This window comes from Theropithecus gelada, chromosome 8, assembly GCF_003255815.1.
Source record: "Theropithecus gelada isolate Dixy chromosome 8, Tgel_1.0, whole genome shotgun sequence".
Taxonomy (NCBI): Eukaryota; Metazoa; Chordata; class Mammalia; order Primates; family Cercopithecidae; genus Theropithecus; species Theropithecus gelada.
This window is the reverse complement of record NC_037676.1, coordinates 142226599-142244513: the sequence shown is the minus strand read 5'-3', so window position 1 is coordinate 142244513 and position 17915 is coordinate 142226599. Positions and strand designations below refer to the sequence as shown.

Here is a 17915-nt window from a genome sequence, read left to right as displayed (position 1 = left end):
CCCATTTTACATTTTACTGAACTTGATTCATTAGTACTCTAAAAATAATTTTTACATTTAAATTCATGAGGGATATAGGCCTCATGAATAGTTTTCTTGGAAGTTTTCTATCTGATTTTGATATTTGAGTACTATTGGTCTCATGAAAAGATTGGGAAAGTTTTCTCCTTTTTTCTAACGGCTAAAAATGTTTATTATATAAAATTGATATTCTTTCTAATTTAAATGTTTGTTAGAATTCAGCTGAGAGACCATCTGAGCTTGGAGTTTCTTTTGGGAGTATATTCCTGTTTGCTCGTTTGTTTGTTTTTGGAGACAGAGTCTTGCTGACACCCAGGCTGGAGTAAAGTGGTGTGATCTTGGCTCACTGCAACCTCCGCTTCCCGGGTTCAAATGCTTCTCATTCCTTAGCCTCCTGAGTAGCTGTGATTACAGGCCTGCTCCACTAAGCCCAGCTGATTTGTGTACTTGTAGTAGAGTTGGGCTTTCGCCATGTTGGCCAGGCTATCTCAGTCTCTTGGGCTCAAGTGATCTGCCTCTGCTCAGACTCCCAAACTGCTGGGATTTCAGGCATGAGCCACAATGCCTGGCCATCTTTTGGAAGTATATTCTTGATTATGAATCCAATGTCTTCAATTGGCATGAGGCTCTTCAGATTTTCTGTTTCTCCTTGATTCCTTTTGGTAATGTGTGACCATTTTATGTAAGTTGTTGCATCTATTGGCACAAAATTGTTGACACTCTTCCCTGATTGTCTTTTTAATGTCTGTAGGATTTGTACCGATAATCATTTTCATTCCTGATGTTGGTGATTTGTTTTTCTCTTCTCTTTTTCCTTGATCAACTCAACTTAGAGGATTGTCACATTTATTGATACTTTCAAGAAGTAGGTTTAAGGATAGTTGGGTTTTTTTCTGTTATTTATCCATTTTCAATTTGATAATTGTCCAATCCTGTATTTCTTACTGGTTTGTTGTTCCTTCCTCTACAACTCCTACCCACCTGGCACATGTAGTCCTTTTTCCTCCTGTATTCTCATATATCGTAATACACTTATCCATGACACAGCATGTCACAGTTTACTCAGAGGCCTCAAGGCTTGTTTCTTTTACTAGAGTCAAGTGCGCCAAGGGTGGCACTGTGCTTTCTTCCTCTCAGGTGCCATAGTCCCTGGGACATAGTAGACAGGGTTAGTGAGCGAATTATTACATGGGTGAATGAATGCTATTCTAAACAGTTTGCCTGAATGGCAAGAGAGTGGGCTGTGCAGGTACGTTGCTCTGCATTCAGTTCCTGCCTGTGCTGCTTCCTGGGTGCTCTGAGCCTCATTGATGAAAACAGCACTTCCCTTCTGGGGCTCTCATGACTGTTGCAGTTGGGGGCGTTGGTCACTCAGTGCAGCACTTGGCGTGGAGTAGGTGCCTTTAATACAAGGTACCCACTGGCAGACCTTTCATGTTAGCTGGAATACTAAGTTATGTGCCTAGAAAATAAACATTTTGGTTGTAGTCCCTTGTTTATGAATGATTTCTGTAATAGTCTTCTGTCAAAGCAAGGATTGAAAAATACTCTCAGACAGGAATGTCTTACGAAGTCTCTTGGATTGAGGAAAAGGGCTTGGACATCCTGTGTCTTTCCACTTCCCAGCTCCCCTTATGCTCTGATTATTCTGATTATTAATAAGACCACACACACACACACACACACACACACAAGACCTTATATATAATATTCTAATTTTAAAAGACTGAGGAGGCTTTTTTTTTAATTTCTGGTTTTTGTTTTTATCTCAAAGAAGTAAGGCAGTGACACTGAACTTCAGAAAACCTTTTGATGTGGTTAGGCTCTGTGTCCCCACCCAAATCTCATCTTGAATTGTAATCCCCATAATCCCCACATGTCGAGGGAGGGACTGGTGGGAGGTGATTGGATTATGGGGGCGGTATCCCCCATGCTATTCTCATGATGGTGAGTTCTCATGAGATCTGATGGTTTTGTAAGTGTTTGACTGTTTCTCCTTCACACACTCGCTCACTTTCTCCTGCTGCCATGTAAGACATGCTTCTTCCCCTTCGCTCACTTTCTCCTGCTGCCGTGTAAGACATGCTTCTTCCCCTTCTGCCATGATTCTCCGTTTCCTGCGGCCTCCCCCGCTGTGCGGAACTGTGAGTCAATTAAACATCTTTTCTTTATAAATTACCCAGTCTCGGGCAGTTCTTTACAGCAGTGTGAGAATGGACTAATACACCTTTTCTGTGCTTGATTTTGTTAAATTAGATATTGCCCCTCATAATTCTATCTTTTTTGTGGTTTTCTACAGAGTAAAGAAACAGTGAATTCCCAGAAAGTAGAAACACAGACTATTTCTTCTTGGTGATGTGCTACTTTGACAGTTGTCTGTGTGCACTTTTTGTTCATTCCCTAGGTGATTTCTTTTACATCACTCTCTGTAGGTGACTTTTAAGTTTACCTTAAAAAAAAAAACCAAAAAGCCAGTGTGACATTTGTTGTTACTTCACAGATTTTGGCTTTTCACAGCCATTACTGGGAGTTTGTTGATTTCCATGACCACTGTGCCTGCAGTTTGAGGAAGATGCTGCATACATGTTAGGCAGTTGGTTAGTTGGTTGGCTTCATTTATTTATTATTTAATTTATTCATACATTGACTCACTCAGCATTTACTGAGCTTTCTGAGATCAGGGACTACATCTTCTTCATCTTGTACTGAGCACAGAGCCCTGAACTTAGAAGATACCCAGGAAGTGTTAGAAAAGATGAATGAAAAAATAGATCAAACAGGTGAAAGTCAGTTGAACTCTGAAAGTTTTGACAGAAAGACTTATTGAGTATGTGTGTGTGTCGAGACTCACCTTCTGCTGATGACAAGGGCAATTTAAGAGGTCTAAGACATGTTCACAAGAAATCAGCAACGCTTTGGAGATGACAGGGTGGTGCTTGGGAGTAAGGGGAATGAAAAAAGGATTTGGGATTTTGGTGAGGCCAAAATATGATCCTTGAATATTTTTAAAAATCTGTATTTTACTGAGCCATTTGTAAGTAAGGGGAAGGGGTGGCTTTATTTGGGCTGTCAAGGAGGAGTAATATTTACATAGGTGGAGAGAATCAGTGAAGGTATTTCTCTGGCTGTACAGATATTGAAGGGAACCTGTCAATATGCAGTCATGAAAGACACCTTGAGGAGTGGTGAGAGGGGATTTGGAATAGTGAGCTTTTAAAATGAGACTTGAAGGACTCAAATAGAAATTTCTCCAAAGAAGATACATAAATGGACCATGAGCACATAAAAAGATGCTCAACATTACTAGTCACCAGAGAAATGCAAATCAAAACCACAGTGAGATATCCCTTCATGCCCCTTAGGATGGCCGTTATCACAAAAACAGAAAATAGCAAATGTGTGGTAAGGATGTGGGAAAATAGGAACCCTCTGCACTACTGGTGGGAATGTAAAATGGTGCAGCCACTGTGCAAAACAATATGGTGGCTCCTCAAAAAGGTACATACAGAATACCCACACGATTCAGAAATTCCACTTCTGGGCATATACCCCAAAGAACTGAAAGCAGGGTCACGGCATTGTCCAACCAGAGCAGCACTGTTCACAAGAGCCAAGGGGTAGGGGCAACCCAGGTGCCCACTGACAGATGAATGGATGAGTAAGATGCAGTGCATACATGTAATGGAATATTACTCAGTCTTTAAAAAGAGGAAATTCTGACCCATGATTCAACACGGATGAATCTCAAGGACATGATGCTGAGTGAAATCCGCCACTCACAAACGGACAAGTACTGTAGGATTCCACTCATGCAAGGTGCCTAGAGTGTGAAATTCAAGAAGACAAAAAGTAGCATGGTGGGTGCCAGGGCCTAGGGGAAGGGAGACCATATTTAATGGGTTCAGAGGGTCAGTTTGGGAAGATTCAAAAGTTCTGGGGATGGAAATGGATGATGGAGATGGTTGATAAACAGAATGAATGTGTTTAACACCACTGAACTGTGTACTTAGAACTGTTAAAATGGTAACTTTCATGTTATGCATTCTTTGCCACTTTACAAGAATATAAAACAAAACCTAGAAGAAGCGGGACTGAAACTAGTTTCCTCCGATTCTAAGCCATGTTGCCTCAGGGTGTCAGATGGGTACGTTGCGGGGGAGAAAGGAATTTATTTAATGAGCGACTTCTTGTTCTGTCACTGTGTTTCCTCATCACATCTGCACTCTAGTGAGATACGTATTAATGATTGTCCCTATTTAACAGTTGAGAAGCTTTGATTTTTTTGGGGGGGGGGTTTTGCTTATGCTTTTGGTGTCATATCTGTGAAACCTTTGCCTAATCCAAGGTCATGAAGATTTGTTCCTATGTTTTCCTCTGGGTTTTATCTGCAAATCTTTGATGTAAAGGTCCACATAGTAAGTATTTTAAGCTTTGCCAGTCGCATATGGTCGCTGTTGCATATTCTTCTCTGGTTTTGTTTTGTTTTACAAGCTTTAAAAAAATGTAAAAACTGTTCTTAGCTCTCAGGCCACACAAAAACAGGCGGTGGCCAGATTTGGTCCATGGGCCGGATCTGCTGTGTCTGCTGCTTCAGGACGGTCCTGGGGAAGGCGGGGTCCTTCAGTCCAGAGGCAAACCTGGTTGAACTTCTTGTTTCTATGGTTACTTTGGGTGCCCTCCAGGCTCCACAGTCCCCTGATGTTACCCTGTACTCGGGGATGCAGAGAAGCTGTAATGTTCCCCTTCCATCCCCAGCCATCCTGTGTGCAGCACCACCCCCATGGTGGGGGGTGGTCTCCGCATACCTCTGTTCCTTGCCTCTCACTGGCTGCCACTGGGCCCCAGCAGGAGCACATGGGCAGTCCCCGCTGTGCAGCACCCTGCCCCTCCTGGAATGCCTCAGTTGCCCTGTGAAGTCATCTCTTGGATGGATTCCAGGAAGCATCCTGAATGTGGAGTTTGTCAGCTTTTACTCACTGTCAGCCCAAGTGACCCTACCTTCTGGATAGAAGCACACCCACCCCGCCTGTCACCTCATTTTATGTTGAAATGATCCTCACACAACATTTTATGTTGAAATGATGCTCTCTCCAAAATGCCGTGTTAGGCCAGGCGTGGTGGCTCATGCCTGTAATCCGAGCACTTTGGGAGGCCGAGGCGGGTGGATCACCTGAGGTCAGGAGTTTGAGACCAGCCTGGCCAACATGGTGAAACCCCATCTCTACTAAAATACAAAAATTAGCCGGGCGTTGTGGCATGCGTCTGTAATCCCTCGGAGGCTGAGGCAGGAGAACTGCTTGAACCTGGGAGGCGGAGGTTACAGTAAGCCAATTTCATGCCACTGCCTCCTGCCTGGGCGACAGAGTGAGACTCCATCTCCAAAAAAATAAAATAAAATAAAATAAAGCTGTATTTAACCACAGAGTAAGTTTTGGGAGCCCTTTCCATTTGCACGTACAGGCTGAGAATTGTGTACACTCTGGGGCATTACAGGAAAGACAGTGCCCGCCAGGGGTGTAAGATGGTGCCCGCCGGGGGTGTGAGTCGGTGCCCGCTGGGGGTGTGAGTTGGTGCCCGCCAGGGATGTAAGGCAGTGCCCACCGGGGATGTGAGTCGGCCAATGCTGATGACTTGACTAGTTGGGATTATCTTCAGACTCTTCCTAAGCAAAGCCGCTTGCCTCCTGGTGGATCAAACTAGAGAGTTACTAACATGTGTATGTTTTTTTTTTTTTCCCCAACATCTTGTAGACCCTGGAAGCTATCCTGAATTTCAAATACTCTGGAGGCCCGGGCCACACTGAAGGATATTACAGGAACCTCTCCCTGGGGCTGCATATAGAAGTCGAGCCATCTGTATTTTTCACCCGAGTCAGTACTCTCCCAGCAACCAGGTAAATGTCTTACTGCCACACAGCAGTCTTGTTCTAGAGTCTCAGCAGCACTGCGTTTAGAATCCTGACCTCAGTGTGTTTTTGTCCTGCCTCCCATTAGATCCGTGCCATTGGGCCAAGTTGCTTAGCCTCTCTGGGATGTAGGCTTTTCATTAGGAAACCAGGTGTTACATGAGAACTGCCTCTCAGGTGGTTGTAAGCGAGTGGGCTTTACATATCATGCCATGCCGGAATAATAATGCTGATGATTGCAGCATTCCTGTGTGTGGTTCTCACTGTGCACACATACTTCCCGCTCAGCCTGGCATGGCTCCATTCTGGCTTGCCTCTCCTGTGAGTGGGGGCTCAGTGGATAGCACATGTCTTAGGAACTCCTGGACAAGTCCAGCATCTCTTCTGCATCACTCCCGGCATCCCCGTAGGATGGGCACTTTGTGGAGCTCCCAGCCATCTGGGCCTCAGGTCATTTCTGCCTAGGAGGCCCTTCTCATACAAAGGCTTTCTCTCCTGCCTACTTTCCAGACCTAGTCTTCCTTCAGGGAGAAAGAAATTGGACAGTTTGTACACTTGAAACCCAGAGGTGGCAAGAGATACTCAGGGTATTCTTTTCTGAGTTAGGAGAATGACAGTTTCTCACCAAAACTTTTCCTTCTGGCAAAGTTGGAGTAGCGGAATCTGGAAGCTGGAGGTGGAGCTGAGTCTCCCATTCCTGCCACAGTGCCAGCAGCCTTTGGGAAGCAGGTGCTCTTCACCTCTGAGCTCGTCCTGGTGTTCCTGTCCAGCTAGGTCCTGCTTATCTGAGTAGGGTGGGCTGGATGGGTATTATTTAAATGCTTTCCTGTCTGTCCTCGAATGGGGAGGCAGAGGGATCCCATGCAGCCCCTCCTCCTCCAGGGCCCTGTGTGCTGCAGCATAAGATAGCATGTTGTTGTCCATGTTAATGTTGGCATAAAATCCCTTGAAAATGATACAGCTCTAAATAATAAGTGTGATTTTAGTTTATAGGAAAGACTGTTTTTCTTCCCAACCATTGGAGAATGCCTTCAGCAAGAATTAATGGTTTAGCTGGGCCTTTTAGCGTCTTATTTCATCATCTGTCACTTTTTCAATCCTCAGAGTAAGAGCCTTCCCTGCCAAGACTCACCTCTGTTTTGAATTTGTATAAAGCATTAAAGCTCTTGCCCCTGGGGAAGGCTTGGCCAGGACGGCTGTGGATGTTAGAGTATTTCAGGCCCTTTCTGAGCATTCCATTTGCTCCATCATGAACCTGGTGTGTGTTTCTTTCTCATCCCCTCATCTCCTGCTGCCGTTACCCATATAAATAATTCTTGGAAGTGGCACAGGTTGTCACCGAGTTCGTCTTTTCTTTTCCCCCTATTGATATCTGGCTTTCACGTCATGACCCCTGCAGTTCTAAATGACAGTTGAAGATGAGAAGAATGCTGCCGTGTGGTTTGCTGCACACAGAGGTTTGGAAGCGTGGGTGGACAGAGGAAGCGCTATGTGGATCCTGCCCCCCAGCCTGTGGCCCTTGCTCCCTTTTCTTTTGGTCTCTGTGGTTCTTTTCCCTGCTTTTGGGATTGAGATTCGATGTCTTCTAATTCTCCTTTTCCGTTATTCCCAAGTCTAAGTGGTCCCTACGCCCTGTGGATTGGACTTCTGAGATGTCTCCCAATGACTCTGCAGTCCACTGCACACCTTTGTCACTGTAGAGAGAGTTGCCCCGTCGGTCTCTCTGCTGACAGCCTTGTTTCCCGTTGTCATCCTTTCGGTACACACGTGCCCGTGCCACTGCCCTGGTACATACTTTCCCAGTGCTGATGAGATAAAGGCCAGAGTCCCTCCTATGACATCCATGGTACTTAAGGATCTGGCCCAGATCTTCCCCTTCAGTCCCTTTGCCCCAATCCCATACTTCACGTAAAGGGCACTTGCTCCTCGCCATTGCTGGTATATGTGCAGGTGGTTTACACCAACGAGCTTCTGCACACACCTTTTTCTAACACTGTTCTCTCTCTTAAATGAAGATACTGTATTCAACCTTTTGGAAAATATCTGTTTGACCTTGGCCCATGTTACCATTTTGGTAAAATTGTTCTGAGTGTGACTAGGCAGAGTGGATTGGCCCTTCTGTGGGTCCCTTAACATTACACGTACTTCTGCTCATGCACCTTCCAGAGTGTATTGGAAATATTTTCATGTGTTCCTTAAGCCAACACTTCCCAAGTTTCAGGTACTATATAAAGAGATCACGGTTTAAGAGACAAAGGGAGCACAATTCCTGTTTTTTATTTGCCTGATATAAGCTCGTCAGTCAGAAATCAAATGGAAACCAGAAACTATATAAAGCAGTGATGAACCTAATAAATAGTAAATAAGCGAATAAATAGAAAAGATGTGTTTCCTTCACTTTTAAAATGTCTTTGAAAGATTAATTGACTACTTAAAGAAGAAATAAAAACGCTGAATTCTGTAGTGTATAGCGCATATACAAATAAAATATGTAACAAAGCGGCACAAAGAATGGGTGGGAAAATAGAAGTTCTTGTGTTATATGCAAATTGTTATAATATTTTTTGAAGTTAAGATGTGATCAGCTAAAGATACATGTAAACTCTGGAGCAATCCACTTAAGGAATGGATGATAAGCCAGAAGAGATAAAATGGAATATTTAAAAATACTTAATCCAAAAAAAGGGGAAGAGGTATCAAGAAAGGAGGAGAAAAGAGCAAGGAACATACAGCCAAATAGGAAACAGATGGCAATGTGGAGGACTCAAATCTACTGTATCCAGAGTTACACTAAATGTAAATAGATTTAATACTACCTTTAAAAATGGAGATTGTCAAACTATATAAGAAAGTAAGGTACCAACTACCTTTTTATAAGAAATTGACATTAACTATGCATAATGTAAAACGAAAAGATGAAGGAAAAGACGTATGTAAACCCAAATAATTAGTTGGTTTGGGTGTCTTAATATCAAATGGTTAGGCTTTCAAGAGAAAAAGAGGACAATTTTTAATGACAGCAGAATCAAGTCATCAAAAGTACATAATGATCAAATGAAACTGTTTACAAATATAACTTCAAAATAAAACTGAAGGGAGAAATTGATAACCCCACCATTATAGTTGAAAATTTCAACATTTTTCTGTCAGTATTTGGTAAAATAAATAGACAAAAAAATTAGTAAAAATATAGAAAACTTGGACAATTCTTTTAATCAGCTCCACCTACTTTTGTGTGTGTATAAGTGTGTGTGTGTGTGTATATATATATATATATATATTTTTTTTTTTTTTTTGGAGATAGAATCTCACTCCATAGTCCAGGCAGGAGTGCACTGGCACCATCATAGCTCACTGTAACCTCAAACTCCTGGGCTCAAGTGATCCTCCTGCCATGCCTCCCAAGTAGCTAAAACTACAGGTGCACAGGACCACAAATGGCTTATTTTTAAAACTTTTGGTAGAGATAGGGTCTCACTATCTTGCCCAGGCTAGTCTCAAATCCCCGGCCTCAAGCAATCCTGCTTCAGCCTCCCAAAATGTCTAGTTGTTATTTATAATACAGTAAATGTTTGTATTAGAAAAGGTGAATGATTTAAAATCAGTGATATTTCTTGTTTATTAGATAAAGAAGAGCAAAATGTACCTAGAGTAAGCAGAAGAAATATAAAGAGTGGATATCAGTGCTATAGAGTATGAACAAATAAACTCATAAAGTCGGTGAAACCAACAGCTGGTTCTCTGAAACAATTAATAATAAAATTAATAAATTGTAACCAGGGTGGTCAGAAAAAAATGTGGAAACACAAATAACCAATAATGAGAATGAAAGAGGTGGCCTTACTACTACTAATTCCACAGACATTAAAAGGATAATAACATAATATTATGAAAAATCATAAAACATACAAAACATTTTAAAAAATTAGCTGGGTGTGATGGGACATCCCTGTAGTCCTAGCTTTCAGGAGGCTGAGGCAGGAGGGTCCCTGGAGTGAGCTATGATTGTGCCACTGCACTCTAGCCTGGGTGGCAGAGAAGGAACCTGTCTCTTAAAAAAAAGAAAAATGACGGCCAGGCATGGTGGCTCACACCTGTAATCCTAGCCCTCTGGGAGGCCGAGGCTGGCGGATCACCTGAGGTCAGGAGTTTGAAACCAGCTTGACCAACATGGTGAAACCTCGTCTCTACTAAACGCACAAAAATTAACTGGGCTTGTGGTGCATGCCTGTAATTCCAGCCACTCAGAAGGCTGAGGCATGAGAATCGCTTGAACCCAGGAGGCAGAGATTGTAGTGAGCCAAGATTGTACCACTGCACTCCAGTCTAAGCGACACAGTGAGATTCTGTGTAAAAAAAAAAAAAAAAGACACAAATTACTAAAATTGACACAGGAAGAAGAAACAGAAAAAATAAATAGTTACACATCAGTTAAAGATTTTGAATTCTTAATTAAAAACTTCCCACAAAGCAAACTTTAGGCCTAGAGGGCTCCACTCTGAAATACATGCAGTTTTTTAAAGAAATAATATCACCTTTACAAAAACTTTTTCAGAAAATAAGGAGGAAATACTTCCCAACTTCCATTTCATGATAGCAACATCACCTTGATGCCAAACCCAGACAGAGACGTTATGAGAAAAGAAAACTGGAGACCAATAACCTCATGTAAATACATGTGAAATATGAAAACAAAAAATCAAATCAACTTCTGTGATATATGAAAGGGACAAAACAGCATGAACAATTCAGGTTTCACTCAGAAATATGAGGTTGTTTTACCCTTGAGAAACCAGTCATTAGAATTTATCACGTTAGCAGAATAAAGGAGAAAAATAATGATTATATCAGTTGATGAAGAAACATTATTTGACAAAAGTCAACACTTAATTATTCCAGAAACACTCAGTACACTAGGATTAGAAGAGAACTCCCTCAATCTGACAAAGGCCATCTACAAAAAACCCCATAGTTAATGTTACACTTAGAGGTGAAAGTCTGATAACTTTTTCTCTAAGAATAAGAACAAGGCACATTTCCACTGTACTCATGATTTTTCTGGCAGTCCTAATCAGAGCAATAAGGGAAGAAAATAAATAAGGGTATTAAAATAGGAAATGAAGAAGTAAAATTATTATTCACATGTCTGTCTTTGTATGGTACATATGATTATGTACACAAATAAGAAATCTGCCACACCAAAGAAATTATTAGAAATAATAAGTCAATTTAGCAAGATTTCAGGATGCCACTCAACATTTAAAAATCACTTATGTTTATATACCAGCAACTAACAATTTGAAAATTAAATTTAAAAAATAACGTATGCAGTAGAATCAAAATCATAAAACACTTAGGAAAACATTTCTACAAATATTATCCCTACGTAGAGAATGATCAAGCATGATAAAGAGAAATGAAAGAAGACTTAAATAGAGAGGTGTCCGGGCATGGTGGTTCGTGCCTATAATCCCAGCACTTTGAGGGGCTGAGGCAGGTAGATCCCAAGGTCAGGGGTTCAAGACCAGCCTGGCCAATATGGTGAAACGTCCTCTCTACTAAAAATACAAGAATTAGCCAGGCATGGGAGTGGGCACCTGTAGTCCTAGCTACTCAGGAGGCTGAGGCAGGAGAATCACCTGAACCCGGGAGGCGGAGGTTGCAGTGAGCTGAGATTGCACCATTGCACTTCAGACTAAGCAACGGAGCGAGACTCTCTGTCTCCAAAAAAAAAAAAAAAAGGTATACCTTGCTTAGTGATTGGAAGAATTTGTTTTTCTTAAGATCGTGGTTTTCCCCAAACTGATTATAAGTTTAATGCAATTCAATCAAAATCCTAGCAGAATTTTTGTTTAATGACATTATAAAATTATTTTGAAATTGAACAGACTTAGAATAGACAAATAACTTGAGAAAAAAGAACAAAGTTGGAGGACTTACACTGTATGATTTTAAGACAATGTAAAGCTATAGTAATCAAGAGAATATGTTATTGGTGTAAACACAAAGAGATCAATGGACCATAATAGATAGTCCAGAAATAGTTCCAATTGTATCTCATCAGTTGATTTTTAACAAGATGCAAAACTAATTTCATGGGGGAAGAAAAGTCTTTTTAATAAAAGATGCTGGAACAACTGGACATCTATGTGGGGGAATAAAATTAACCCTTCACCCATACATCACATCATGCCCAAGAATTCACTGGAGATGAATTTTAGGCCTAAAAGTAAAAACTTTAGCTGCAAGCCTTCTCAAAGAAAATGTAGCAGAGTATCTTCTTGATTTGGGGCAAATATTTTCTTAGATGGGGCCAGAAACTGCTAACCATAAAACTAAGAGTTGATAGGATGAATTTCATCAAAATTAAAAACTTCAGCTCATTAAAAGGCAAATTACATTCTAAGATAAAAAAATTGTAACATATTTATGTAACATTCGTTTGTATCATATTGATGAAGTTGTATAATTCTAAAAAGGTGATAAATAGGCAGAAGATTTGAACAGATATTTCTCAAATGACCTGTAATCTCCGAAAAGTGTTCAACATTATTAATCATTAGAGAAATGCAAATTAAAACCCCAATTAGATACTACTATATACCCACTAGAATGGCTAGAATTAAAGAACAGAACACCAAATGTTAGGGAGAATGTGAAACAACCAGAATTCACATAAACTGCTTCTGGGAGTGTAATGTGGTGTAGCTACTTTAGAAATCAGTCAGGCAGTTCCTCATGAATTAAAACATATTCCTCCCCAGTAATCCAGCAATTTCGTTCCTAGATATTTTCTCAAGAGAAATGTAAGTCCATATCCACAAAAAGACTCCTACAAGTATTTTCATAACAGCTTCATTCCTAATAACTCCAAACTGGAAAGAATTCCAAATGCCCCTCAACAGGTAGATGAATAAACAGTGTGGAGTGCTCCCACACAATGGAATACTCCTCAGAAATAAAAACTGCTGGGACACGCGACAAAATGGGGTCAGCACAAAGTTACGGTGCTGGTCAAAGGAATCGAGTCATAAGAGAAACATCCTGTGTGACTCCATGCGTACACCTTTCTAGAACAGGAAAACCTGTTTTATGAGAAAAGAAATCTAACCAGTGGTTGACTCTGGGTTAAGGTGGGATGGGGCAGGAATCGACTGGAAAGGGATTAGGGTTAGCAACTGTCTGGTTTGCCTGGGATTTTTTAGATCAGCTCTGAAATTCCCTCACCCTGGGAAAGTCCTCAGTACAAACTGGGACAGTTGGTCATCTTAAAGGGAAGAGAAAATATCTTTCTGACTTGATGAAATGTTGCATATATTGATAGGGGTGTGGGTTATAGGGTTGTACGCAAATAATCAGACTACTAGACTTCAGATTTGTGTATTTCATTGTATGTAAATTATAACCTTGATTTAACATTTCATATACGAAAATATATATACATTGGAGAGAGCACCTAATTTTTACTGGAGAGATCTGGAAAGGCATCACAAAAAATGAAACATTGTACTAATTCTTGAAGAAAGAAGGATTTCACCACCCACAGTGGGAGGAACAGGAGAAGTGTTAACACTGGGTTTCTGGTTCTTCTACTAGATTTTGAGCTCTGTGGAACATGGAGCCAGGTGTTTAACCTCTGCCTCCCAGGACCCAGCACCTTGCCCCACGGTGGGCAGCCGGTGAAGACTTAGGAATGACAGGATGTAAAATACCAAGATTGTATTCATTTAGGTGTTTTTTTGTATAAAAGGGATGACCTCGTTTATATATATATTTAAGTTCTATTTTTCTTTTCTTTTGCCCGGGCTTGAGTGCAGTGGCATAACCTCAGCTCACTGGAGCCTCTGCCTCCCAGGTTCAAGTGATTCTCCTGCCTCAGCCTCCTGAGTAGCTGGGACTACAGGCATGAGCCACCACGCCTGGCTAATGTTGCCCAGGCTGGACTCTTAACTCCTGACCTCAAGTGATCCACCCACCTCGGCCTCCCAAAGTGCTAAATTCTATTTTTCTTAATAGGGATCTGTGTAAATTGCAAGGCCCGGAATACAACAGAATTAGTATGCATTTTTGGCTCTTGGCCTTTGCAGTTTGTTGAAGTTCCGTGATGCATGGTGTCTTGTGAATTCATTACTTTTCATTTTGCTCACGGGTGAAGATGTTTGCTCTGGCATCATGCCGTGTTAGAGTTCTCTGCATCCCCAGAGATGGCCCATCTCAACACACGTGCATCACAAACGAGGCCCAGAGAGTTTTCCGATTTGCTTAGGTTCACACAGCTTGCAGGTGACAGGGCTGGCATCTAGATGTCCTGGCTTCCAGGCCACTGCAGCATGGACAATGAAGCTGGCCATATACGTGTCAGTGCAAGCCTGCACAGAGATTCAGACTAACTTTAATGCAAATAGAAGCCAAATATATGTTGAAAGACTACTGCTGGCATGACATGAATCATATATTCTATTGTGAAACCAAAATACAAATGGATGTGAGTTATTTACTCCTGAGATAGTCTGTGCGTCTGCTCCTCTCACTAATATTGATAATTTCTGTAGTTTTTCTTATTGGTATTTTTTAAAAAGATGGTTTTCTATATGAGAATGTGGGAAGGAAGAGCAGTCCTATTTATTCACAGCCTGCTACACTCCAGGGCATGCCCTGGGTGTTGCCTTCGGCATCCCATGCACACTCCCAAGAACCTTCCGACATTGGCTGGAGGTGTTAAATTCCTCACCTTGTCCTGCGCATTCGTGAGTGGAAGGGAGGCAGTCTGAACTGTGGCCTTGGGGACACCCAGACCAAAGCTTGCCACCACACTCGCTCTGACCTGGGAGCCTGGAGTCCCGGGCTCTGGTGTCTGTTCTGCCACTGACATCCTTCGTAGGAGCCGTATCTTTGGAGGAGTGTGTTTCTCTGCCCCAGTTTTGCCCCTGCCCTCCCTAGGGGAGAGTGAGCCTCTTAGCTCTGCCCACCTCACCAGGGCGATAAGAGAATCCATTTAAATAGCAGAGGGGGCAGTTTTTTTCTAAATGCCAAAGCGCAATATAGAGGTTAGGTAGAATTCTCATTATTCTCATTATTATTTTCTTTTTACTGTTCTCCCTCCAGGGAGTACACAGGTCTCAGTTGACTTTTATTTAGAAGATCAATTACCTTTGAGATTTGCTTTTTACACAGAGCTGCCTGGTAACGTTGTTAGGGACGAGATGGAAATGGATTAGGCTGAACCATCCCTGTCTGAGTGCCGAGCCTCCCTCTCTCCTGAGGAGCAATTTCTTTCTAGCCTGTTACAATAAACGATCCAATCTTAGACATTTCTACTCTGATCTATGTGGAAAATGCACTCCTCTGAGCAGGGCGTGGGGTGTAATCGTTACGACATTATTGATAGACACCCTGCCACGGAGACCTTAGACACTTCCCCGTGTGGTGGGGACAGCTAACCCCTGGAAGGGGCACTACGGAGTTTTATCATGGTAGATCTTTTTCCAGTTGCTATGTTTATTTATTAGATTGGTTTTAAATCTAACAAGAATTGAGAATTGTAGTGTGCACCAGGAGTGAGAGCCAAAGGCGCCTGTATCTGATTTCCAGCGTTGATTCTCCTGCTCATTTGCACTGTGGTTTTGAGCAAGCCATTCACATTTCTCTAAGCCTCATTTTTCCTTCATCTTGAAAAGGAGATAACATTGATTGTGCAGGGTCATAAAACTGTGTGTTTAAAAACCGTGTATAGAGTGTCTGAAAAATTATAAACAGTGCCTGACACAAGGCAGATAATTGAAAATTAGTGGTTGTCATTTTCCTTGTGAGTGTGCACTTCTGTTGTGTGTCAGGTTCCAGGGACAAAGGGATGAGCCAGGCTTGTAAACACAGGCGGCTTTGCAGCAGCTGGCCCCAGCACTTGCAAAGGACATCACTGACCTCAGCGGATCCTGAAGCCTTTGTTGGCCTTCCTTTTCACCCATGGTCAGCTCTCTGAAGGCAGCCACTCTGTGACTCGCTGTTTGAGCAGCACTAGCTGAAATGAGCAGTCAGTGGTCCATCGAATTGTTGAAGAAACGCTGCAGTGGGACATCTGGGGTATGAACGACACGGGGCAGGAGCTTTGAAGAAAGAACAACCAGATTTGCGTTGAGCAGCCGGAGGACCTACAGTGGGAATTGAGTTGCTTGTTTAGATCACTGGGGAGTATGGCTTCCTTCCCTTAGGGTCAGGAGTGGCTTGACAGGAAGTGCAGTGCTGGGGAAGGGAGAAGTTTGGAGCCCAAGTACAGACAGGTTCCTGGAGGAGTGGAACACAGCTGCCGCGGCTGTGATGGGCTTGATGGGCTTGAACTCCATCTGGCCCTTACCTGCCGAGCAGGTACCCAAGAGCAGGGTCGTCTTTTCACAAAAGCATTAATTATCCATTACACTTGGAGTCCCATTGACCAGGCTGTTAGCACTCTTCCTTCCTCTGTGTGGCCCGGTCAGCCCTGTGCATGTAGGTGTTGAGGCGCTGTCATCTCCGTGTGTGTGGAGGAACTGGCTGATTCTTGAGCACACACTAAGTGCCAGGTGCCTTGCTAGATACGCTGCTCTCCCTGTAGCCCCTTTGTCCCCTTCGGAAGCATTTTCCAGGTGTTGCCACTTTTCAGAACTTACGGTGACCCTCTGCAAAGTGAGGTAGTCCCTGAATCCCCCTCAGAGGCTCACGGGAGACTTCCGCGCCTGTCCTTTTACATTTGACATGCTAGGGAGTGTGGGCTGGAGAACGTGTTGCCTTGTTTTGCAGGTGAGGGACTCGGGCAGAGTGAGGAGAAGGAACGAGCCCGATGTTGTTCGTGGCTGCATCAGGCCCTAGTCACTGGGGGGCCTCGGCCTGACCGGCAGGATGCAGCAGGGCCGAGAGGTGGAGGAGCTGGGTTTCGGAGGCTAAGTGCCTCGTATTGGAATCCCAGCTCTGCTGTGTTGGGCAAGTTACAGAATCTTTATAAAGCAGGCCTCCTTATCAGGCTATAGGGAGGATTCCAGTAAGAAACTGTGTGCCTGATGCGTGGCAAGCCTGCAGCGCACGGGGTCCATGCCCTTCTTCCCTCTCGTTCTCAGTCTTTACAGGTGTGTTACAGGCAGCGTCTTTTCTGTGTCTCCCCTTTTAAGTAAGTCTCTCAGATGACTGGCACATGGTAGAGACATAGCAAATAACTATGGCGGGGTACCTTGTTTTTGTGGAGGGAAGAAATAATTTGAAATGAGAGGGAATGGCTCTCTACTTCCTGCCTTCAACAGGTCTCTCAGATGCTCTGAGCCCTGCATTACCTTATCTATAAATAGTAGGACAATTATATGAAAGAATATGTTTTTTCTCCCCACTACTTTCTTTGAAAGCTACTCATTCAAACTTGTTATACAAAATGTATGCCTGGCCGGGAGCGGTGGCTTACGACTGCAATCCCAGCACTTTGGGAGGCTGAGGCGGGCGGATCACGAGGTTAAGAGATCGAGATCATCCTGGCCAACATGGTGAAACCCCATCTCTACTAAAAACACAAAAATTGGGTAGCACAGTAGCTCACGCCTGTAATCCCAGCACTTTGGGAGACCAAGGCAGGAGGATCACCTGAGGTCAGGAGTTTGAGACCAGCCTGGCCAACATGGTGAAACCCCGTCTCTACAAAAAATACAAAAAGTAGCCAGGTGAGGTGGCGGGCGCCTGTAATCCCAGCTACTTGGGAGGCTGAGGCAGGAGAATTACTAACTGAGGAGGCAGAGGTTGCAGTGAGCCCAGATTGTGCCATTGCACTCCAGCTTGGGCTACGGAGCAAGACTCCGTCTAAAAAAAAAAAAAAATTAGCTGAGTGTGGTGGCACGCACCTGTAGTCCCAGCTACTCGGGAGGCTGAGGCAGGAGAATTGCTTGAACCCGGGAGGCGGAGATTGCAGTGAGCTGAGATTGTACCACTGCACTCCAGCCTGGAGACAGAGTGAGACTCCATCTCAAAAAAAAAAAAA

At 43.0% G+C, this 17915-nt stretch overlaps 1 protein-coding gene across 1 annotated transcript in view; it reads left to right on the top strand.

Annotated features, from left to right (window-relative positions):
- Window positions 1–17915, top strand: part of TRAPPC9 (trafficking protein particle complex 9) — a 714313-nt gene that overhangs the window by 422627 nt on the left and 273771 nt on the right. The window contains exon 18 of the mRNA XM_025393926.1: window positions 5772–5914. Within this exon, the coding sequence (XP_025249711.1) occupies window positions 5772–5914 (143 nt within the window). The remainder of the gene's footprint in view (window positions 1–5771; window positions 5915–17915) is intronic.